Source organism: Xenopus laevis, chromosome 1L (genome assembly GCF_017654675.1).
Source record: "Xenopus laevis strain J_2021 chromosome 1L, Xenopus_laevis_v10.1, whole genome shotgun sequence".
NCBI classification, from domain to species: Eukaryota; Metazoa; Chordata; class Amphibia; order Anura; family Pipidae; genus Xenopus; species Xenopus laevis.
The window spans coordinates 80880116-80906490 of record NC_054371.1 but is presented as its reverse complement, the minus strand read 5'-3'; the positions used below and the strand labels follow the sequence as shown (position 1 = coordinate 80906490).

Sequence of the window (26375 nt, the reverse complement as noted above, 5' to 3'; positions counted from 1 at the left end):
AAAAGAGATATCAAATAGATACTGACACCAGAAATTAAACCTTTTTTGCAAGTAATATAAAGTTGTCTTTGCATGCCATTTATAATTTTTCCATAAACATATTTTCCCGATGCTTTTACATTATCTGACCCCCATGTTGCTCTATGAAAGCCTTATTTATTAATAAAATAACAAAAAAATTGGATCGCGAAAAAATCCAATAAAATTGATTGAAAACCCGAACTGTATGATTTCTTTTTTACTTTAGTTTTTTTTGGGGGGGGGGTTTGCTCAGATAATCTTTTTTTGGATTATCCGGCTAAACCCAGCACAAACCACAATATCTTCAAATTGGGACAGGGACTATATAAATAGGATCGGGAAAAAAAACTATAAAATCTTGTGAAAACCCGAATCGTACAATTTTTTGGACTAGATCTTTGGGTTTTTTTGCCTGGATTATCAGGCTAAACCCAGCGCAAACCATGATATCTTCAAATTGGAACAGGGACATCTCCCATTGAATTATACATAACCTCGACAGGTCTGCGATGATATATATAATAAATCTCAAAACGTGAGATTTTGCCCAAAAACCCAGACAAGAAAAAAAATCGAGTTTAATAAATAACCCCCTTAATGTACATTAGTATTAATTTTTTTAGTTTCAGTATCGCTTTAAGGTGACATATACTTAAGGTGACATGTACTGTTTTTTCAAGCTTAATTGGGGTTGCAGTTTCATCACCTCAGACCAAACTGGCTGCCTGTCTCTCTCTATGGAGCAAATCCCATTACACGTGCAGAGTTTGCTTTTATAGCAACCAATTAGCTGGTCTCGTTTACTAGTATGTGATTTTAAATTAAATATCTGATTGTTTGGAATGAGTGACTATATGGAAATCTTTGTTACAGCTGTTACCTATCTACAGGGAAGCTTGGCTGCCCTTAGCATTAAAAAAAGCTGCTATCCCATCAGATCGATACTAATTAGTTATCTCAATATATGGCCACATCTCAGATTATAAAATCGGATCCTATGGAAACTGCCCATCATGTTCCTATTCCATTTCAGGGTGATGGCACAGTAGGGTGTTTTCAGGATATCTGCACTGCTCATGGATGATTACAAATCCCCTGAAAATATCTCCTCATTCAATTAACATTGGGGGTAAAATAACAAAAGAAAATGTGATGATTACATTTATTTAAAAATAATAGCTTCCATGAAGCACTAATAGATGGTGCATGTGCTACAGTTGCATAATGTCTTTATGTCCCTGGGCACTGACAAACATTTTAGCAGTATAGCTGTTTGGCCGCAGCCTTAGGAAAACACACAGATAATAAAATCAATTAAGAAAGATTTTTCCACTAAATTAAAACATGTGTTTACATTTTACATTTTTTTAATTACCTAAAAAAAATCCTATTCCTAAATGCCAAGCCAGCTCTGTTTCAAGTACTCGCTCTGCTTTTTGTTTTTTAAAGAATATTGTTCTAGGGCAGTGAACCATTAAATCTGTAAGAAATATACCTGCTAATAGTCATTGTTCATATGGGTTTTAGGTCATGGCATTGTTATATATTAGTGTCACATTGTCCTTCTTTATAGGGCATGCCAATTTTCTTTGGAGACCTGCACTTATGATGGTGATGAAAAGATTTCTAGAAGTGAAGCAATTGGGACAGGGACCTCTTCTTACTTGTATTTGCCCTCACACTTAGAATGTCTGCTGAATCCACTTAGTGTAGCCTTCGCCCCAAATTATTATTAGCGAGCTATCAGCTTTACAGATACCAGGCATGATTGGATTTCTCGACAACAGAGGTATTCCTTTCATAGCTTTCTAATCTGCCGAATGTACTGTGTGCAAGTAAAGCTTAATGCTTCGTGAAATGAATCACTGAATGCAAATAGAATTACAATGCATGTCACTGAGGAAGGTGAAAAGAAGTATGTTAAATATTAAGCCTGTATGACCTTATTGAGTAGAATAACATGGACATACAACTGGTGACTGGCTGTCGGCTTTTTCTTCTCTATAAGATATTATACATTTCAGCCCTCCTGCTACTACTTTTGAGTGCTATTTAAATGCCTCCATTTTTGGTTGTATATATATATATATATATATTATAATAGCATACATGTTTTGAGGCAGATGTTACTTTGCTTATTATAAGGATATTTCCAGAACTGCTTCATATGTGTTTTTTCTATATTTTATATGGGAAAATGGGCATACTCTGTTTCTCATGTGTGAGGCAGATGGGAAAGGAGGAAAATTATATGGATCTATATTGGAATATAGTTAAAATAGTAGTATTATACATCTGCCTACTGCCCAGGATTATACAGGTATGGGATCCATTATCCAGAGACCCATTATTTAGAAAGCCCAGAATTACAGAAAGACCATCTCCCATAAACTCCATTTTATCCAAATAATCCAAATTTTGAAAAATGATTTCCTTTTTCTCTGTAAAAAATAGAATAGTAGCTTGTACTTGATTCACACTAAGGTATAATTAATTTTTGTTTGAAGCAAAACCAGCCCAACCTCTTGGGTTTATTAAATGTTTACATGATTTTTCTAGTAGACTTATTGTATCAAGATCCAAATTACTTAAAGATCCGTTATCCAGAATCCCCCAGGTCCCGAGCATTTTGGATAACAGGTCCCATACTTTTACTTGTAGTTAAAATTCTACTGCCCCCTTTATGCTCTTTGCAGTTTTACATGTAGACATTGCACTTTCCACATGCTTCCCTGAAGGTTCAGCACTACGACTTTCACTTAACTACACATACCAGCTATGTTTTTTTACTCAATTTTACCCTTTTGTGTATCATAAAATATCTACTGGCACCCATATAGCTAGCAAAGCAACATAGAATATAAGCTACAAATGTACCAGAGCTTTAGATACAGGTATGGGATCCATTATCTGGAAACCCGTTATCCAGAAAGCTCTGAATTATGAAATGCCCATCTCCCATAGACTCCATTTTATCCAAGTAATCCAAATTTTTAAAAATCATTAACTTTTTCTCTGTAATAATAAAACAGCTCCTTGTACTTGATCCAAACTAAGATAGAATTAATCATTATTGGAAACAAAACCAGCCTATTGGGTTTATTTAATATTTACATTATTTTCTGGTAGACTTAAGGTATGAACATCCAAATTCAGAAAGGTCAGTTATCCGGAAACCCACAGGTCCCAAGAATTCTGGATAACAGGTCCCATACTTATACAATGTTTCCAGCATTCACTTAGGTCTCTATCATGCATTGTACATGCGTTGTCTGACAAGATGTGGTCAGCAACAACAAAAAAAAAAAACAAGTGTAGGTTCAACAAGTGTAGCAGCAATTCTGTGTACTTTAGCCTGTATTGAAGCAAATATGCAAAGATAGAAAGTAAGATTTGAAAATACACACTCTTTTCTCACATTTTACTCTCAGACGCACAATGCATTTAAACAGGGAGATAGTTTTCTTTGCATCATTTCTTTCCTCAAAAAACAAACAGAAAACAGCTGTGATCCACAGTACCAGAGAGATATTATTTGAAAGGGGTATTATCATCAAACAATAATGTCTGTATTTGTGCTTGCAAGTTAAATAGAGTACGCTGTAGTAGAAAGTTTTGTTTATTTGGTGGGGAAAAAATTTATTTATTTGTTTTTGTGCTTGCATAGAGAAGTGTACTCAAATGGTAAAAAGCAGCTATTCGGTCACACTTTACTGCACTACTATAAGAGATGCCCTTCTTCTGAGCCGTGCCTGCCTGTTAGTGCTAGTTTTAGAGATATCAGTCCGGCGATTTTCATTTTGGGTGTGTCCTGGCCTTGCCATATTACTCCCCGACTACATGCAGTTACAAACCTGCTCATGCTCCCAGTCACTATCCCAGCTATGCTTCAGGTTAACTGTATCCAGGACCGCCTTCAGAAATCGCAGGGCCCCATACAACGAAATTTCCTGGGCCCCATGGGCTGCGCCCACCGCAAGCCCCACCTACAGGTCCACCCTCCCCACCCCACAGGTCCGCCCCCACGACACAGTAAAAAAATATCGGTGGCTTTGGTTCCCACATGTTAAGAAAAAATAAAAAGATATTGGTGGTTAGGGCCCCCCATAAAAAAACATTTGTGGCCAGAGCCCCCCCCCATTAAAAAATATTGGTCGCTAGGACCCCACATGAGAAAAAAAATTGGTGGCCAAAATTGGTGGCCAGGGCCCCCCCCCCACACACACACATTATCAGAAAATTGGTGGCCAGGGCCCCTTAAACATCCATGCCTTCCCGAAGTCAGCAGCTCTCAGAAAGATGGGGGGCCCGGCTAATCAAGTAAGTGTGGAGTGGCCGGGCCCCCTTACCCTCGGGGCCCCCTACAACTCTCCCCCCTGATGGCTGCCCTGACTGTATCTGAAGTCATTTTAATTTGTTTCGGACTTAATCAAGGGTGTTTATTAAGTTGGTGCAAATTACAGGGAGCTGGAGACTGAGACTGTGCTGTAAGTGTAGGTAATCAGCTAAGGTGGGGCAATAGGTTGACACCCAAAACATTGGCGTGAGTTGACCATTGTGCAGAGTAGTACATTTCCTCTGGCTTTCTAATTGGTGATTGCTCCTGCACACCTGTCTTAACAGATAAATCCAAGTCCACTTGGTGCTCAGTGATAGAGGTAACCGGCAACCTCAAATCAGATACTGAGAAAAGGCACACTGGCACACAAGGTGCTCCAGAATTAGTTGTAAAGTAACTCACCAAACAGTGAAAGTGGTCCGGGTGCACCAGCCCCCCAGCTTCAGGGAGCGGTACTGCAGAAGATAAAGTTGTGAATGCAGGTGAAAACCTTGCTAAATTTTATTACCGAAAGGTTTGACAAAGGGGCTTGCCCTGAAACGTTGCAGCTCTGGCTTTCTAAGGCACAGACAATTAAGCATATTTTGATCATTATGGTTTTCCCTTTGTGGTGATATTGTTATGGGTGCCATAACCATTAGAGGGCAGCTGTTGGATAAAAATGTTATCCACAACTAAAGGTGTGGGCTAATAGAGCCAGCATTCCGGTTGGGGATAACAGTAATTTAAAATGTTTTACCCAACAGGTGCCCTTTAAGCCAGCCATAAAGTTTTGCAGGACTATTTGTACGTTTCCCAAGTGATATCCATTTACAAGTATGGGACCTGTTATCCAGAATGCGCAGGACATGGGGATTTCTGGATAATGGATCTTTCCATATTTGGATCTTTATGCCTTAAGTCTACTAGAAAATCATGTAAACATTAAATAAACACAAAAGGCTGGTTAAGCTTCTTTAAGGATTAATTATATCTTAGTTGGGATCCAATACAAGTTACTGTTTTATTATTACAGAGAAAAAGGAAATCATTTTTAAAAATTTGGAGTATTTGGATAAAATAAAGTCTATGGGAGACAGCCTTTCTATAATTTCCAGATAATTCCCATACCTGTACTATTTGTATTCGTTTGAGGATCAGGCAGGTTTGAAAATGTCACCTCCCATTCACCATGTTAGCTAATGCATGGTATAGTGGCAGGTGAAGAAATGAATGTGGGCTCTTTGGTGAATGATCATAACGATAGTAAGCTGTCCATACCGTGTATGGCCCCTCGTATGCTGTTTGTTTGGCCCATTGGACGATTGCTTGGAGAACATACCCGATCAGCCTAGGTATACTAAAACTACAGTTGTCTTATGTCCTATTTGAAAACGCATTATTTAGATATTTGCCCAGTTAACAATAATATTAAGTTGCAAACTGACTGATACAAGGCAAAACAAACAACTCCTTGTCATTTGACAACTGCTGAAAAGAAGTATATTAAATAACACATTTAAAAAAGATCTTAAATGACTTCCCTTTATTTTGTGTTTTATTTTGTAAGCATGCCCTGCCTGCTGAGAACATCCAGATAGAGAACTGTTTATGCTGAATTCTAACCTATGTTTTCATCTGTTATGAACCATATTGGAAAATTAACGACTACAGTGAAAACACATGAAATGTGAAGATTTTGCATTTTTGAAAGATCAACTTCTCTCCGTTTTCAGTTGCAGGAAAAACATTTTATTTGGAAGATCAAACCCTGTTATTGGAAACTCTTTTGGGAACTCAGAGGTCAACATTTCGAAGACATTTGGCCTGTGCTAGTATGGCAAAGAAGTCAGGTCACTAGAAGTGTGAAAAGGGAATTTGTGGTAAGTAAAGCTGGTTTGTTAATTCTGGTAATTGTTTTTACTTTTATCTGGATTGACTTTGAGAAAAAGTATATACTCTACTTACCTGTACTGGTTACTGAATATCCTAAAACTGTCAGTACAAATCAATAAGGGATCACATGTCTATAAAACATTTTCAACTGCAGGTTATGATGAACTAAGGTGCAGATTTATCAAAATTCAAGTTTGTGGGAAAAAAGTAAGTGGGAAAAAAAACCTGTTAAAACGCATATGACATCCCCCCCCCCTCTAGCACTACCTTGTTTAAAGGGATTGTTTACATTTGAGTTTACTTTTTGTATGATCTATGAAGTGATATTCTGAGACAATATGCAGTTGGTTTTCATTTTCTATTATTTGTGGCTTTTTATTCATTTGGCTTTTTATTCAGCAGCTCTCCATGTTTAGCAATCTGGATTGAAAAAGACTCGAAAATGAATAGTAGAGGGCTTAAACAGAATGTGGAGTAATAAAATGTAGCAATAACAATACCTATTTAGCCTTACAGAGCATTTGTTTTTAGATTGTTTCAGTGACACCCATTTTAAAGCTGTAAGAAAAGCAGGGCCGGAACTAGGGGTAGGCAGAATTGGCAGCTGCCTAGGGCGCAACGATTGGGGGGCACTGGGCAGCTACCTCTTCTGCCTACCCCTAGACCAGACTTACCTAGCATTGATCCAAACGAACGCCGCTCGGCGTCACCGCCCTCTTCAAGCTCGGAAATGCACCGCGTCACTGCGCATGCGTGAGCACGCGATGGGGGAAATGGGAGCTGGCTGGCCGGCTGGGTTGCCTAGGGCGCATAGCTGGCCTGGCCCACCTCTGAAGAAAAGGGCAAATAATTAAAAAAAAATAAATAAATAATGAAGACCAATTCAAAGGTTGCTTAGAATTGGTCATTCAATAATTTACTAAAGGTTAACTTAAAGGTGAACCACCCCTTTAAGAAAAAAAAACATGACAGAATATTCGCGTTGCGTTGTTTGGTGAAAAAAGTCACATATTGTTGATAATCAAATTTTTCCATTCATTTATAAAGAGGCTGAAAAATATCCCATGCTACGTTGCTTGTCCATCCATCAGCAAAGTCTGTAAGGAGGAATAAGTTCCCGCAGTAAAATAAATAAAGTTGGTAGAGAATATTCTTATTGATTTCTGTACAGTCTGAGCAGCTTTTATTCACCAAGCTTTTTTTGGCAAATTTGCTTTTTTTTTTTTTTTTTTAAATAAATACAGACAATTTGAGACTTCAGAAAATATTCCTGGGTGATTTTGGTGATCTGATTTTTCCCATGTTTTTCATGAAACAATAAAAACGCCAATTCAATTGGGGTTGGATTCCCCACCATCCTAAAGGGAATGCAGCCAGTGGAGAAAATGCTGTTTTGGCCTCGCTTGTCACTGTACATAATGCACAGAGAAATCGCTATGTCTGGCATTAGCCTACATGTACCTGTATAATTGTGCTTAGTCTTGGAGAATGGACAGTCTTACAGACATACATACTCAGCAGCAAAGACCTGAGATTTCTTAATATTTTTCTAAAGACAGAGGCTCAATTATCCATTTGTTTCTTTTATCAGGCCAGCCAGATGTTTGGGCCTATTATTATATTGTTGAGCAGGGAGAGGTGAAAGGAAGTGCTGCTAAAAGTGTCAAATAGGGAAGTCAAAGTGGAACCAAAAACAATATCCAGAATGCCAGATCATGCTGCTAAGCTGAGTACTTTTCTACAGAACCAGCAGGCCGTTGCATTTTCTTACTCTTATTTTAAAAACTGAAGAGAAGCTGTTCATAATTTGTATTCAGTGTGTGCAAACGTTTTGATCAGTCTACATCTTGAAAATGAAAAAGAAGCCATTTTTACTTCTTGTATCAGTTATCATATTTATGTATGTAATGTTTGTTCAGTGTACACACCCATTCATTATAACAACACTGAGGAATGTATTGGGATTTTATAAATGTGGTCTGTTTATAATAATATTAATGGTTACATAAATGTCTAATTGACTGTTGTAGTGCAATTTCATACCTCCCAACATTTGAAATATAGAAAAAGATCTGCCATGTGGTAAAAATGTTGTTTACCGTGCCCATTTTATGGCCACACTCCTAAATACTACATCCAAAAATGTAATAGGCTATGGAAAGGTTGAACACATTTTTGGGGGATTTAGAGTCAGGTTTTATGTGTTATAACAGTTTTGCTATTGAAGGCGAAATGCCCTTTACGCTACAAGTCTAATTTTTCACGAGAGACCTGCTTATCTTAAATAGTTACACTTGTATCTATGCTTATCATATATTGTTACAAATGTATCCAAGTGCAGCTGCCAATTATTCTAGGCTCTGTGCTAAAAGCCTCTTATTTAATTACATTTAAGAAACATTGGGCCAGATTCAATTAATTGAGAAAAGGGTTTATCAAATGAAATCAAAGTCATGAACGTGATTCAATTTGAAATACAGTTCAGAACTCTCAACGTTTATCACATGAAAACTCTAGTGAAGTCTATAGGAATAAGCTGTAACTGAATTTGGAGAAAAAAAAATTCTCCTTGAATTGAATCTCATCCGTGACTTTTCATGTGATAAAACATGAAATAACTTTTTCACTGAATTGAATCTGGCCCACTGTTCAGTGCATAAAAACAAAGAGAAACTTGGGACATTTCAGTATCAACTGTGGGTTGAGCTGTCAAAATCGGGACTGTCCTGCGAAAGACAGGACAGTTGGGAGGTATGCAATTTTGCATCTAGATATTAAATTAACTTTATTTTCTTTGTTCCATCTTTTCTCTTCCTCTTAGATCTAGTGCCTGTATTTTATAGTTTTATGTTCTCTTGTATTATGGTCATAATCACCAATCTTTCTATTACTAACTGTCCCATTTTCTATCCTTGCCATTGATTAATTTCTCTTACAACCCCACCTAGCCAGCTCCACATGATCTTGTAAAGCTCTTTGTTAAATCTTCCTATTAATGAACCTGTTTGGATGTCTGGCTGATGACCTTTTATAAAAAGTGGCATGCTTAGCATTGCTAAATTACAGCTGGACTTGCATAGCCTTGATGTTCACTTTTTCAACCCATGGACAAATTGTGAGAATTTTGGCCACACACAGTGTTTAACAAAGTTGTACTGATCTACTTTATTGAGCTGTGGGCCAAACAGGTGCATCCTTAAGGAGGTGGGAGGTGAGGGTCTTGTCACTTCTATGTTGATCAGCATGTGCCAAAGGGAGGTGCTTGCAAATCAAATAAAATATCCATACAGACTTAGAAATCTGCCTAGCAAGCCATTTTTATTCCCCCTTGGATATTAAAATGTGGTTGGAAATTACGATTCCAGGTAAAGGGTTGCTATATAACCTTATATTTCCCATAGATTTATGAGTATCATCTATTCTGGCATAGACATATGATAACTCTCAGCGAACGTTAGTAAAAAAATCTAGGTACTTGTATTTTTTAGAGTGCTTTTAGCTTGTTAGTATCTCAAAGGTAAAAAGTTGCTAGTGGCTAACCTGTCAGTGATGAGCAAGTAACACCTTCATATGCTCAGGAAACAAATCCAGAGGGAAAACAAATATACATTCAGCTTGTAATATTTTCATCAGCCAATTACAGATAAGTAAAGCAGTAAACTTACATGTACTCTACAATGATCATGCACTGGCTATAATTAATTTCCCTTAGAGGGGGGTGGCAGTAAGTGCTGATGAGGCATTCTGTCTCACCTGTCTGCATAAAAAATATAAACTTGGGGTCAAAATTCAGTTCTGACAATGTGCCAATAGTGCTTTCACTCTGCCACTGAAATTTTTTATAACTGCGTGCTATTATGGAGATTATTTTTATGATGATCTTACAACATTTTGTAAACTGTGAGTCCATTCAAATTTGCAGATTAACCATTGGACAGAATTCAAAATCAGTTAATATTATTAATATTTGTTTATAGTTACTGAATTAATAGTAGTTAATTTATTAGTATACTAGTACTACAAATAAAAAAATCACTAAGAAAAAGTTAATGCATATTGTACATAAAAGTCAAAAGTAACTGTATAGGATCTGTTACCCGGAAATCCGTTATCCATGAAGCTCTTTACCTGATCTTTAAAGGAATTGTTCAGTGTAAAAATAAAAAATGGGTAAATAGATAGGCTGTGCTATAGTTAGTTAGGCAAAAATGTAATGTATAAAGGCTGGAGTGACTGGATGTGTAACATAATAGCCAGAACACTACTTCCTGCTTTTCAGCTCTCTTGGTTTACACTGACTGGTTAGCCTGGTTACCAGGCAGTAACCAATGAGCGACTTGAGGGGTGGCCACATGGGTCATATCTGTTGCTTTTGAATCTGAGCTGAATGCTGAGGATTAATTGCAAACTCACTGAACAGAAATGTACCATGTGGCCCCCCTTCAAGTCGCTGACTAGCTCAGAATTATAGAGCTGAAAAGCAGGAAGTAGTGTTCTGGCTATTATATTAGACATCCAGTCACTCCAGCATTTATATATTACATTTATGGCTAATAGTGATGTGCGGGTCAGGGTTTCCCGAACCTAACCCGTCCTGCTATAACCCATGCCCACCCACACCCGCTTCCGGGGTCCTTTTATAGATTTGCGCCGCCCCGCCGATGACGTCACAAAAGGGGCGGGGTGAGCAGACGCGAGACTATAAAACCGGAAGTCGGATGCCGGCATTTGAAGGTGGCGGGCGGGGAGAGCAGGAGAAGAGCTCAACCCACACCCGCCACCCGCAAGGAGCACTGCGAGACCCGAACCCGCCCGACCCGCGGGTATCGGGTCGGTACATACATCACTAATGGCTAACTAACTATATTAGAAACATTTTTGCACAGCCTATCTATTTACACAGTTTTTATTTCCACACTGAACTGTTCCTTTAATTTTTTTTTTTTTCTGTGAGGTATTGTGGACTATATTGTCCCTTATTCGGATAAACCTAGGTCCCATGCATGCTAAAAAAATATCCATACCTATATTGCATAAATATGACCATGTAAGGCTGGCAACTTATTAGCTTTCATGAATGACTATATCAATGTACTCTGTAACATCTCATAGGGGGTGGTCAGATATTATATATAAGCTGGAAAATCCATTTGGGCAAGAAACACATTCGATCCTCTCCTGACAGGCCACCCATGTGATTTATTGGTTGACCAGGTGACTGAACAATTTTATCATATGAATATGACCCACATTTTGGTGGCCAAGTTAGGCAAATATCTGACAACTTTAAAAATTCTTAACCACTACTAAAATTTAATTTTTCTATATGGTCATTTTTTTATCAAGTAATAATATATTCTGTTGTAGAAAAGTTGCATTATAGTACATGTAAAGGAAAGTAAGGGATTTTCGAATAGTAGCACTATGAAAACTAAGGTATGAATAGGAAGTAAATATGCCCTTCCTTTATTGGTGGAATGGTTTTATATTTTCCTTCTTTTGTGTGAAAAGAGTTCCAAACCTAAAAGACTCCTTTGTATGAGATGACATTGCTTGAAAAAGTCTTCAGCAGGAAGGACTTTTCAGGATTAAGGAACACGGGGCACAGGGTGGGCAGCTTTTGCACATCTCTCTTTCATAAATCCTGCACATCTGGCAAAACAAAAGAACTTCCTAAAACAGCTATGTTAGGATTAGATATACCTAGATACCTCAGTACAATGGCTAGTCTTTCCTTGGTAAAAATAGCTCTCCCCTGCCCCACAATGCGCTTTTTTGTTACATCTTTGATTTTTGGGAGCAATTGAAAAGGTACTGTTTAGTTCACAGAGCTAGTGTAGCCATTAGGATGCAAGAAGGTGAAGAAATGTCTTCAAAATATATTTATTATTATATGTTACGAGGACCAAGTAGATGTTGGCCCTGCAGTTTGATGAAAATTGTTTAGTATCAACTACTTAGTTGTGAAATTAAGTACAGCATCAAATTCATCCCTCACTCCAACAGAAACATTATCCTTCCCTGCCTAGAAGATATTTGTCACAAACCACAGTCAAAACCCAGTGAACCTCACCGATGTTGACAGGTTCCAGGAAACACACCCTAGAATTCTAGGGTTATAGGTTAGCCAGTCTAAATTCCATGTCTGCCTGCCCAAAGTATGGTTTTTAATACCCTCTTTCTAATGTTGTCATGGGCATGTTAGCATGGTTAACCTTAAACAGGAAAATAGGAAAAAGCATTGCAAAGAATGATGCAAAATATTTCTTGTTTGGGCTTTTGCGAAGGGGAAGTCACATTAACCAACAACACAAATGCAGAAAAAATGCAATTAGCAAAGACATTAGAAAAAATTTCCGCTTGTGATAATGCAATTAAATAACTTAGGTTGCTAAACATTAAAGAAAAGCTAGTCAATTAGAAAGAGCTAATGCTTTTTCTTTGGTGGATCTCCATTTGCCTTTAACTTTTAACAAAATCAGTTTGAAGACCCATTATGCAAAGACAGCAACAACAGAATTATTTTCAATTATTTGTGTTTAATTGTGGACAGCCTGTTTTCTCTTCTCTCTTCTGTTTATCAAAAAGACAATTAAAAGAGAGTTCATTTAAGGAAAACCTAAAAGCTATACTGCCATAATAAAGAAAAAGTAAAACATAATAAACCCATGTTTCTTTAATGCTCATACAGTTAGACCCATAAATCTTTGGACAGAGACAACTTTTTTCTAATCTTGGTTCTGTACATTACCACAATAAATTTTAAATGAAACAACTCAGATGCAATTGAACTGCAGACTTTCAGCTTTAATTCAGTGGGTTGAACAAAAAAATTGCATAAAAACTGTGAGGAACTAGTCTTTTTTAATACAATCACTTCATTTCAGGGGATCGAAAGCAATTGGAATATTGACTCAAAGGCTATTTCATAAAAATTCATAAAAGCCCTGGAGTTGATTTGAGTGGGGTGTTTGTATGTGGAAGATTTTGCTGTGAACAGACAACATGCATTCAAGGAGCTCTCCATGCAGGTGAAACAAGCCATCCTTAAGCTGCAAAAACAGAAAAATCTCAACCGAGAAATTGCTACAATATTAGGAGTGGCAAAATCTACAGTTTGGTACAGCCTGAGAAAGAAAGAAAGAAAGAAAGAAAGAAAGAAAGAAAGAAAGAAAGAAAGAAAGAAAGCAAGCAAGCACTGGTGAACTCAGCAATGCAAAAAGACCTGGACATCCATGGAAGACAACAGTGGTGGATGATCGCAGAATCATTTCCATGGTGAAGAGAAACCCCTTCACAACAGCCATACAAGTGAACAACACTCTCCAGGAGGTAGGTGTATCAATATCCAAGTCTACCATAAAGAGAAGACTGCATGAAAGTAAATACAGAGGGTGCACTGCAAGGTGCAAGCCACTCATAAGCATCAAGAATAGAAAGGCTAGATTGGACTTCGCTAAAAAACATCTAAAAAAAAGCCAGCACAGTTCTGGAAAAACATTCTTTGGACAGATGAAACCAAGATCAACCTCTACCAGAATGATGGCAAGAAAAAAGGTGTGGAACAGCTCATGATCCAAAGCATACCACATCATCTGTAAAACATGGCGGAGGCAGGAGGATTGGGAAGTGTTTCATAATACAAATGGACAATGACCCAAAACATACAGCCAAAGCAACACAGGAGTTTATTAAAGTAAAGAAGTGGAATATTCTTGAATGGCCAAGTCAGACTAAACTTCTGACAGAAAGGCCCTCAAACAAACAGCAACTGAAAGCTGCTGCAGTAGGAGGAAACCCAGAATCTGTGATGTCCATGAGTTCAAGACTTCAGGCTGCTATTGCCAGCAAAGGGTTTTCAACCAAGTATTAGAAATTAACTTTTTATTTTCAGTTTTTTAATTAGTCAAATTGCTTTTGAGCCCCTGAAATGAAGTGAGTGTGATAAAAGGTTTTAGTTCCTCACATTTATATGCAATCTTTTTGTTCAACCCACTGAATTAAAGCTGAAAGTCTGCAGTTCAACTGCATCTGAGTTGTTTTTTTTTTTTAATTCATTGTGGTTATGTACAGAACCAAAATAAGAAAAAAAGTTGTCTCTGTCCAAAGATTTATGTCAGACTTTTTTGCTTGAAGCTTTCCTTCCCCCAGTTCATAATAAGGTTACAGATATGAGAAAACAATGGTTTTTCAGCCATTTAGCTATATTTCCAAGAATATTTTAAACAGCTTATAAATGTTCATACTTGTTCCAACCATACAGAGGCACTGCAGCCATGAGATAGGTTGAGATACTCGCCTCAGGTGGCAGCCTTGAACAGTTTTCTGGTGGCAATACAAAGTAATTGCACTCTCTGCACTTGCTTCAGGTGGCGCCTGAGCTAGAATCACAGCTGTATCCCTCAACAAATTTGGACATTTCCCCAAATCTCAGTCAAATTAGTTTTGAGGCTGAGCCCCACTGCCACTTCTTCAGTCCACCCCACGGAGGCCAGTCCCATAGTTTGGGAAGCACTGCTGTAGTATGAAGTAGCTAATACACAAACCCATGTGCAGGAATTACAAATATATGCCGATAATGGGTTTGTTATTAAGAAACTGGTAGCCAATAAATGTATCTACTTCCAGGTCCTCTCCCACCCCACTGGTTTTTGTATATTTCACTACAATCATTAAGAGCAAAGGGCATATTTTTAAATTCATGCACAAACTTAGAATAGCTGTAAAATGAAGCATACTGTAGATTAAAATGTTCTATTCTGAGGAATTCCTGGAATTACTACCTGGACAACACATACATTTCTGCTTTAATATTGTGCTCTGAGATGTGTGTGTAGTTCACAAAAGCAGGTGTCAATTGGAACACAAATTGGTGCATTGCATTCATGTTACAGTGGACGCTACTTATTGAGCCCCCTCAATTATGTTCTCAATTATGTTATGTTGAGTTCTGTCGGACCAGTCCTTGGATCAGCTTGTGCTGTGAGTTATCTTCCATTAATCTTTATTTCCTCACTTGCTAAAAAACCATCCAACTCATTCTTAATACAATTTGATAGCGAGAGAAACTTGCTTAAGGCTAGGGGCACACGGCGTGATTTCGCCGCGATTCTGCGCTGGGCGAGTTGTCGCTGCGTTTTTTAAGCCGAAATAGCTTTGCTAACTTTGGCGCTGGCGTCAATGCAAATCGCGGCGAAATCGCTGCGCTAATTCACACGCGGCGATTCTTTTTCTACTGTCGCCCGGAAACGCCCAGCGAGGCAACTTCGGACGACAATAGAAAACGAATCGCCGCGTGTGAATTAGCGCAGCGATTTCGCCGCGATTTGCATTGACGCCAGCGCCAAAGTTAGCAAAGCTATTTCGGCTTAAAAAACGCAGCGACAACTCGCTTAGCGCAGAATCGCGGCGAAATCGCGCCGTGTGCCCCTACCCTTAGAGTCGAGGAAAGCAATGAATGCGTAAATAGGAAGGTTATGCTCCAAAAACCTAATCTGTGAACCTTTATGTGAAACACTGTTGAAGTTTCACCACTGGTGATGTACACACAAAAGATGACCAAGAACATCAAAATCTAAAGTTAAATCCTTTCAGTGTTAGTAGATAGGCCATTCAGCAGGGTTTGAGTGCATTACATGGTTGCTGTGCAGTGACAAATGCCGCGGGCTGCCTGTTTGTTTAGATTTCACACTATCTGTTCACATTTGCTTTCTCTGGTCTGTGTCACTCACTCCTGAGATTTGCTTTACTTTTTTTTATATTGTTTAAACAACCAGTCCAAACTACACTTTTCAAGACAGAGGAAATCCTGCATGAATTAAGGAGTGTTAGGAAGGATTTAACAAGATTGTTATAAACTGTTTCTTTTTATAAAAAAATATGAAAAAACAAACCACAGAACATCTGCACTGTATAAATTTGGACATGTGAACTTAGATGACAAAAGGGATTGCTGTCTTAAAAACACTGGAATCACTCCAACACTTTGGGGGTTATTTATCAAAGGTCGAGTTTGTGAGTTTTTTGTACCTCGAATAAACTCACAACTCGAATGTTTTCTATTTATAAAAAAACTTGAATTTAAAAACGTGAATCAGTGAATTTGGGGTGAAAAAACATTTATTCGAGTTTTCAGCGAAGAAAAAAACTTGAATTGCTCGAGTTAATCAAGTTTTCAAGCGAAACCCACAGAAAAAATCCCAAACATCATGAAGGCTACAGACATCTTCAAATGGTTCAAGGGACCTCTGCCGTTGACTTCTACATGACCTTGATAGGTTTTTAGCGGGGGTTGTAGCCAGTGCAGTTGCACATAAGACAATGTGTTGTGCATAAGTATGTACACAGTATTGTCAACGTAGAATAATGTATTCTCGTTAATGGGTTGTCTTGCCGGACAAAATGGGGAAGAAAAACCTATTTACTTCAAGAGCTGTATTAAAGTAGAAAAATTCTCCATGTAAAGTAAAAGGTCTTTGGGGACTAATTATCTAATTGGAGGATGCAGTAGGTTCCATTGTGTCCATACTTTATCAAAGCTAGGTAGCCGAGAGCGGTGTACAGGATTGGACTGGGCCTGTCGGACACCAGTAAAATACTCGGCCTCATGGGCCGATCCAGACCTGCTCCACCTGATCGGCTGCCCCCTAAAAGGAGATCTTCTGCTGTGGCATGTTGGCATTTGCCATGTGCACAGCGGATGGCTGGAGCTCAAAAGTCGGGAGGGGACCCCAGGTGACCCCAGGTCCCCAATGCTTTAGTCCAACCCTGGCAGTGTAGCGCTGCTAGGTATTCCATGTGTCGGATATCCTGAATTACAGATTTGAGTTCTGCCTAAATTGGAGGTTGTGCAAACGTTTCTTTTGAAGTATGGCCATGAGTAACAGATATAGGGCACTTACTTTACCAAATTTGAAAAAATATAACCAAATGTTGTGCACATTGTAAAAAACCTAAGTGCTGGTGATCAATCTGTTTACTCCATTGCTCTTTAGCAGCACTATTCTGCTTTCTTTCAGATTGTGACTTGACAGGTATGTCACTGTTTCTATTTGTACTATTATAATCTTATTATGATTGCAGCTAGCAAGGTGTGCTCTTTTGACTTAATTAATGGGTGGAGTCTACGTATATAGCTGATTCTTGTTACGCCAATAGCACTTGAAAAACACACAACACAGGTTGTGTGTTTGGATTTCAATAACATATAAAACACATTTGGTGGATCTGAATGCCATCTGTTGTAATTTGTTTTATATAGTTACATAGTTACATAGTTAAATTGGGTTGAAAAAAGACAAAGTCCATCAAGTTCAACCCCTCCAAATGAAAACCCAGCATCCATACACACACTCACTTTTCCAATTTAGTGACAATTTGCCATAAACATACTGGAATCTTCCATTCCCATTCTGTGTGGCACCTATGAACTTCACCAGAGTGTTGGCTTGCATGACTCTATGACAATTGTTTGCTTGAGTCAGCTGAAATCCCCCAATATAAATGCAATAATGGGTGCACGTACCATCAGTGGTCCATCCTCCACCATTAGTCCGCGGACCAGGCTGTTTGCCATGTAATGTATTAATAAATGCATTTTTATCTACTGGTGCTGTACAAAACCATCTTTTTGCATGACTCTATGGGCCAGTTTTCTCTGTGATTTACATGTTGATGGTCAATATTTTACTCCTATGGATATCTCTTAGCCCTTCTTTGTGTTTCATGGTGTTCTGTAATATTTACCTGGGTTACAGGAAATTGTAAGATCAGGAGTCGGTTGGATGGTTAATGCACATCATAAAGTCTGCGTGAGAGAAGTCTGCAGCCATGTCTACTACACTACACAAGAAGACAATGCCCAGTAATTCATTTAGAATGCGGTTTGGAAAATGCAGATCCTAGCTTTTCAGGAGGTGCTGGGAACCTCTTGGCACAAATATAGGTTTACTATTCGTCTTGCCCTTTAACCCCTAAAATTATACTGGTGGATTCTGTGAGTTGTTGCCCAGCAACATTTGAGTAATTATGGTTGTGAAGAACTATTATGGAAGATTTATATGGGCCTTGAGGGTCCCAGTTTGCGGTGCAGAGTTTTTGTATGTCTGCCCAGTAACTGTCTGCAGTGAAAACATGTGATAAAGTATCTTGTAAAGCAGAAATTAGCAATACTTTTCATGGCTTCTAATATTTTTTTTGCAGATAAAACACACATAATGATGCACGTGAAATTATTTTTAACTTCATAAACCTTCCCTGAAATTTCCATAATTATAGTAGGTTAGACACATACACAACAGACACACAGATGCAAGCTTAAATGGGTTTTCCCTCATGCATTCAACATTGATGAATAGCCCCTTATTGTCTTTTGTGATGCAATTGCTGCTAAAGTGCTGTGTAATCAGCAAGATCGTTTCTATACTTTCCCTTTGAAGTAGGTGTTTGAATGATGATTACTGAGTAAACCAGAGAATTGAGCAGGCAAATAAGAAAAAAAATATTCCGCTTGTAGTGCCATCTCTAGTTGTGTGTTGAGATATGTCGACACTTTTTAAATTAGTTTATGTATTTATGTAAAAAAGTATTGCATATTTATATGGCATCCCCACTGCCAGATTTATCATTGAACTGTTTGCACAGTGATTAGTCTAGTTGCACCCAACACAAGTTACCTGATAAATTTTAGAATACAGAACACTGAAGGTAATATTACTACAAATCTATTTGGATTAGTTATGGGTTACTAGACCTGCTATAAAACTTAAATACTCTTAGAGTACATAGCCTTTGCTGACACAAACAATATAGCAGCTTCAATTTATCAGAAAAAATGCTATGCTTAAACAAATCAATAGTCTTTCATACTTTAATAGAAAAGTACTTGGGAAAATCACCCTAATTGTAAAGATGGACTATTTCCCCTTAAGGAGGCAACATTCACAAATAAGCCTGCTCTAAAGAAGAAACCACTTAGCATTTTTTGAAGGGGCTGAGTTCCCTTCCCCCGTATCAATATGTTAGCTTTAATCCTCCCATTTCCTTTAGATGGTTTCTAAACTTTATTATTAAAGCAAACTGAACAAATTAAAGCCCCTTTAAAGAGGCCTTTGTTCTCGTGTGGGCCAATAGTTTTTTTCCTTTTCAGAAATTTCTTAACAGAAATTCTTCTGGTTTATTATTTAGCTTATTTTAATTGTACCTTTCAGGGTTTACAAAATAAGGTGAGGAAGTAACATGTATTAGATTTGCTATACACAAGCACCATTTTCTTTTTATCATAATATGATCTTTATATTATTATTATTGTTATTTCTCATTACTTTTGACTTTAGCCTTAATAAATGTGTTTTCATTGATGAAAGTAGTTAAAGGAAAATACAACACCCTTTGGTAAGGGCTGATTATATATTAGAATCATAACTACAACCGATGTGGTCATGAACTATTCTATTGATTACAACTGCATGTGCAAAATATAGCCCCTTGGGTGTTAAAGTTCAACACAGCCCATGGGAAAGTCTACCATTCAGCTGCATCTGAAAAAGCCAAAAATAAGAATTTTATTGGCAGTCAGTGCCAACTGCTGGAAATCCATTTATGTTACCTACTTCATATTTTCATAAATCCACACAGGCTGTTATGGGCTACCAGTTCAGGGGTTCTTGACCTGGACTTGTATGACCTGAGAAATAGGTAAAACACTCATATAGCCTGGATAATCTTATTTGTAGAAGGCTGCATTAATCATAGATGGCCAAATCAGGCAAAGATCAGACCTACTTGTGTACTGCCAGTGTGAAACGCATATGTCAAAATCCTCATTGCTATCTAAGGTACTGACTTTTACTGTTGGGCTGTGATTGCAAAGCACTTTAATTTGCCAAAAACCTATAGTCATGTAGGGCTCATCAGCCACACCGGAACTGAACAGACTTCTGAGTAGTCATGCAGTTGACTAGCCAGTGGGGTGATAGGTCAGAGCAGTGCAATTTGGCAATCCACATGTGTGGGTAAATTGAGCACATACCTGACCCGTGGACCTTTGGCTGATCAGTCAGACTTCCAAAAGTTGTTCCATATGGGGTCAGTAAATGATATTGGGACTCATTATAAATAAGACAAACAAAATACTGATAGGATTCAATTGCTGCCTAATTCTGTTCTCTCCCATCATCTTAGCCGTCTTTTTCTAAACCGTGTTTATTGTATAGTTTCCCTTTGTCATGTGAACTGAAGTTCTTGTGATGTAGGATATTCATTATTTCCTTGGCCAGCATCATCTGCCATTTGGCTAGAGCCATATAGTCATTTAGAGAAACACTGTGCAAATCACTCACACAATATGAGTATCCTATTTATTCTTATCTGCTGTCTTATTTAATGATTGAAAAGAAGTTAATGTGACACAGGCCTTTACATTTGGTCATATTTCATGGACTGACACAAAATACAGTTTTAGTAGGGCATGCAAGTAACAACTGTCTTAAAACAGCAGACCACGTATTTTACTGCACTTTGTAAAGCAACTTTTCTGTGACAACAAAGGAGCTTTAACTGAGCAAAACCATGGTGCCACATCAGCAGGAGCATTTGGTGTCCCATCTTGCTTTGCAATTCCCATACTAGTAAGTGGGTTTCAGATAATATGACAAGGACAGAAAATAATGTACCATTACTTTGAAATTTTACAGTTTACAGGTATATGTGTAGCTTTTTTTGTAACCATTGCCCTCACTAATGAGCAAACGGCTAAGGTTGCACTGTTCATGAGTTCGCCATTTATCTGAAGTTGGGTCGGAGATGAGTTGATTCATTATTGTGCCTTAAGCTAACAAGATCCAACTTCTTAACATCTCAAATCTCCATCTTTTCAACATCTCAAATCTTCACCAAATCTCCACCCAATAAAATGGAAAAAAAAAGTAGATAATCTTCTTTTGTTTGTTGCTAGGGGAAGAAACATCACATTGATATATTTTTATTTTATTTCATTATAATTGTTGTAATGTGATTAAGATATTTATATTCAATAGACTATATTGCCTTTAAATGGATGTTTATTCATTAGACAGCAAAAAGCATGATTTTCTTCCTTCCTGCAAGTGCTATGCCTAAATACTGTAGGTCATTGTATCAACAGAGAGCACAAAAATACAGGAATACATGACGTTTCTCCCATCATCCACCCCACCCACATTACTTCCACATATGAAAATAAAATGGATGCCAAGCTCTAAACTTTGGGATTTAGTGGACCTCATTAACCTTTTTATTATCCACTCAAGCCTCCAACATTCCTTGACACAGTGTAAAATCTGCATCAGAAGCGCCAGCCAGTGGCTCCAAGCAAAAGCTATAAATGTGGCACAGACTTGTGACATTTGACTTGTCTGAGAAACCCATAGATATAGATAATCTTTTGAAAAGTTAAAATACCTTTAAAAATTCTCAAAAATGCTAGCATTGCACACATTTTCTTAAGCCTGAGCTCCAGGGCATTACTGTGCTGGTTTCATTCCATTTTGTATCTTAAGATGGCAGCAAAACATGCCCATGTAGGGTAATTTGGCTGATTCTCACTCTCTGCCTGACCATTTGGGCATATACAGTATGGCCAGTTGGGGGACTGTTCAGACTAATAAACCTGCAATCCTAGTGGATCAAGGATTATCGATCCTGATAGCAGTTTGCTAAAAGGAGAAAAAACACACTTCAGTTCCTGCTGTCCCAGTTGTTCAGGGCATACACGTCTATGGTCCTTTTGATGGTATCTCAACTCGTGGCCCAGTTGGACTAATTTATGGGCTACTACTACTTTAAATCATGTGAGCATTGATAATGCTTTTGAAACTTCTTTGCCTCATTAAGTAGTTGGCAACCCTAATATTATTGGATAGGGCCACTGTATCTATTCCCAAAGACAGCAGCCCTTACAGCTCGCTTATCAAATGTTTCAGTATGAATTAATTTATGCAAACGAGAGCTAGCTAGCTAGAGAGTAGCTTGATCAAGGGATGTAGTGTATGCAGCATATATTCACAGAACAAAAAGCATGATTTAGTCCTACTATCTATTCGGTCCTGCCAACTGGCTACAATAAAATTGCATTGACTGGTGGTAACTTTGTTAGTCACACTTTCTGCAGCGTCTCCTTGCAATGAAACCAGAGTAACAATGTTTAACTTCCCCTTTTCAGGACCCTCATTACATTTAAACCCTAGGCTTTTCACTTCTTGCAAAATTAGCAAATCAAGTGATTGAAATGGCTGTATACAAAGTGAGACAGTCCTTTTTGTCTTATTCTCCTACCAGTCTTTTGTTGTGCACTTGTATTTGTTAAAAAAAACAGCCATTGCCATTGGTAACGGTTTGGGAATTTGGAGAAAAGCATACTTTAAGGGAAACAATAGGGGCATGAATAGTCTGTGACACTGCTCGAAACTTTATTAAGTCTGCCTAGGACTTCTTTTCCCCTTTGCAGTTAAATGGAAGCAAAGTTTGGCAGCTTCCATGCTGTGAACGTGATTGATGCCCGGACATCTGAAGCACTTTTGTGTTCAGCTTTCTCCTTATGAGTTAATAATGTGTGAACACTCAAATAAGGTCACCCTTATCACATGTAATCTAGGCTTCAACACAGATCAGCAGTGACAGTCATAACCTGCTAGCTGGGGCACAAATCATCCAAATCATTTGGGCAGGCTAAGGCATTTTTTGGTACAGGATTTCATCAAACTTTTGTGTTCTGCAGCAAGTTCTATAATGTAAATAAGTGTAAAAGTAGCGCAATCCATGCTCAGAATAATGTGCCACCAAGCTGAATGACAGGAGGGGAGGATTCAAGTAAACAGCATAGGGAACGAGAGGGTATCTGTTTATTCATAACAATGTGATAGATCTCTTTTCCTCTGAGGCTGAAGTGAGCTTTTTCCTTTGTGCTGTCAGTAGCCACTAATGTGGAATGTGGTGCATTTGGGAGTAGTGTGGGCTGGAAGGAACTTGCATCTGAATCTCATGTGACTACATCTAAACATTTTAGCTGTTTGGAAGCCCATAGGTTTTCATTCATTTGACTGTGACAGCACAATGGTGCAATAATTAGCCCTGCTACCTTACAGCGCTGGGGTCCAAGATTCCAGCCAGGGCACTATCTGCAACTCGAAAAACTTACAGGCAAGTTGTCTCCTGATACATTTGACGATTGTGTGTGTGAATGTGATACGGACCTTAGATTGTAAGGTCCATTCGGACAGGGAATGAGGTATAATCTCTATGCCAGCCAAGTGCTGTGGCTGGCACTATATAGATACAGATTAATAATATTCATAATAATAATAATATTATTGTACATTTGAGAGTGAGCTGTGATGCTTGTATCAACAGCACACCTAACTGTCATAAAAATGGTATAGTCTTAATTACTGCTTTAGGAGAAATTCAAGATTCAAGCAAAGCGACTATACTAAAGTACTAGCTTGCATTCCCTGACAAAAATCTGCATCCTACTTTACATATTTAATTCCCAAATTAATGGCAAACAATTAAAAGATACATTTTAAAAAGGTTATATTTCAAAAATTATTGCGTATGTCTAATCTTGCATTAAGTCATAAGGATCACCAAAAATAAAACATTGTTTATTTTGCAATTATCCTAGTCCTGCAGTCAGGCTAAGAGCAGCATGGTTCACTGAAATCCTAGTTTGAAGCAATATTTTATTCGGATGCCATGATTTAATTATAACTGAATGTGTTTGTACAGTGCTGTGGAGTGTGTTGACATTCATAAATAAAAATGAGAAAAAGCATAAGTAGTCACCTGTGGCAAGAATGCTGCTCACATTGTGATGGTATTAAAACTAAAGCAGCAATTGTTTAATACATTTAAATGCTATAAAAAAGTGTTTATTTTCCTTTATGTTTTTTATGTGATCTCAAATACAAAAAAAATGAAATTCTCATGCTTTGTGAACGACTTCTTCCATCTGACGCCCACCAGGGACTTGTTTATAAGTTTGCCAGTCCATTATGACTGTGTGAATTGGAGCGTTTATCACTGCTGGGAAGCAATTCAACTTCAACTTGATAAGTGACTATGAGCTGTGAGCAGTGGTGAAGAGGTTAACAGCTTTAGTGCAGATAAGGCTTCCATGTGTATACAAATTCTCATCTGGGCAGTCAATCACCCAGCTCCTGTTTTTAGCAATGCAGCCTGGCTTGGGATTCCTTTTGTTGTCTTCCCCACGAGGTGATCAGTTGAGCCCTATGTGGTGACAGAACTTGCTTGTAACAAGCTTGCCTTTCACATTCTCTTCACAGGCTTTCCGGCCTGAGGATCTGACAGAGCTGGGTCTGGGACTATCACAAAGGAGGAACAGAGAGTGGAGTCTTATAGTAAAGGAGACCACACTTTTATTACAGAACTCTCCGGCACAAGAGATGGGTTGGTTGGAAGAAAGAAATTGGCAGCTTCACGTTTCCTTGATTATGCTGCTATCCCTGCATACAAGAGGTAAGATAATACTCTGCTTCCCTCTGTCCTGCTGTCAGTCTGCGCACTGGCTATGTTTCTGCTGGGAAAACTGAAAGCACTTTGTTTATTTTCTACAACAAAAGATAATTTTATTTGTAGAAGTTTTACAAAGTAGATGCTGTTCTTGGCCCTCTCAGTACAGGAATAGAACTAACTCCCTAAACTGGTTTAAAATATAGCAAGGTGCTAAGAGGCAATATTTTGTTTATTGCAATAATGTACAGGTATGGGATATATTATCTGGAAACCTGTTATCCAGAATAACCAATAGTCATTTCCCGATGAGTCCTATTTAAACAAACTACTCAATTTCGGACTGGTTTATGTTTTCTGTATCAATACGATAGTAACATGTATGTTGTTAATTGTGCTAGCATTAATCCATGTTGATGGCAAATTAATCCTACTGGTTTTTAATGTTTACATGTTTTCCTCTAGCCTTAAGGCATGGTGCCTATGGAATGGAATGGGAATTTTCCCCATAAAGCCTATTATTTCTTCATTAATAAGGAGGACCTAGTGAATCTTTTTGCCTTTGGATATGTGCGGTAAATGCATGCTGAGTGAGAGGCAGAGCAGTGGAAATACACATTTTGTGGCTTGCAGATGTTTGGAATTATCAGTCTTTCTGAAATATGTAAATAAAAAGGAGCAGAGTTTGGAAGGGCCATTTTTTATTCTGGTGCTGCACTGTTTGTCACACTTCAAGACGGTAATAATTCTTGTCAGCTTGCAAGTTTTTCTTTTATCCTCTTGTGTAAAAGGGTTTTTGCCATGAATTAGTACCACTCGGCAGGGTTCCTCTATGGAATAGCATTCTCATTCCCCCCTCTGAAAGCCACACTGTGCAATGCAAAGTCTCCTTAAGTGCACTGGCATTAACACTTTGTAGCAATGAAAGTATTTTAGCCCCGCTCTACTAAAGCTTTTCCTGTTGGGATTTCTTCATCCATTTTTGGCCAGATCAGATTAATGAACCTATCTTTTCTTTAAGGACTTTGTCTTTTGTAAGAGATGTCGATAGGCTAAGAATAAATATATATAATTCTACATTAATGAGAAGAATATTGTATTGCTTTATATATGATTGCTGTTCTATGGAGTAATTTGATATGACAAAATCATTGACCCACTGAATTGTATTTATTTAGTTACTGAAATTCCCTTCATTTTCTCTCGCTAAATGTAAACATGGGTATGTTTAGAGGGTGTTTCAGTGTTGTCACTTTGAAGAATCCCAAAAAAATCCCGTACCTCTAGTTGTCATACTTTAGCACCCTTAGCTATATGTCCCAGTTCAAATTTTAAAAGTTTGTGGCCTATTATTAGTCCATTGTGCTTTCCTACCAATCCCCAGCTGAGAATAATGCTGGATAGTGCTGTTTTAGGACTTGGATACTCATTTGCTGGAATTTGACACCCAAGAATAACACTTGGTTGAGGGAGTAGATTTTTTTTTAAAGTTGCTCTGGATTCTGTGGGGCAAATTTACTTACCTCCGAAGTTGTGCCAGCGTAGTCTTCGCCACACTTCGCCAGGCGTAGATATGCCAGGGCTGTGCAAATTCACAAAGATCTGAAGTTGCGCACAAGTTACAGATCGTTAG

General features: G+C 38.1%; 1 protein-coding gene across 5 annotated transcripts in view; it reads left to right on the top strand.

Annotated features, from left to right (window-relative positions):
• bmpr1b.L (bone morphogenetic protein receptor type 1B L homeolog) overlaps nt 1-26375 on the top strand; it is a 257272-nt gene that overhangs the window by 166452 nt on the left and 64445 nt on the right. For all 5 annotated transcript variants that reach the window (XM_041590759.1, XM_018252111.2, XM_018252118.2 and 2 more), the window contains 2 exons: nt 6082-6222; nt 24556-24748. In XM_041590759.1, the coding sequence (XP_041446693.1) occupies nt 24676-24748 (73 nt within the window). In that variant the 5' untranslated portion in view covers nt 6082-6222; nt 24556-24675. The remainder of the gene's footprint in view (nt 1-6081; nt 6223-24555; nt 24749-26375) is intronic.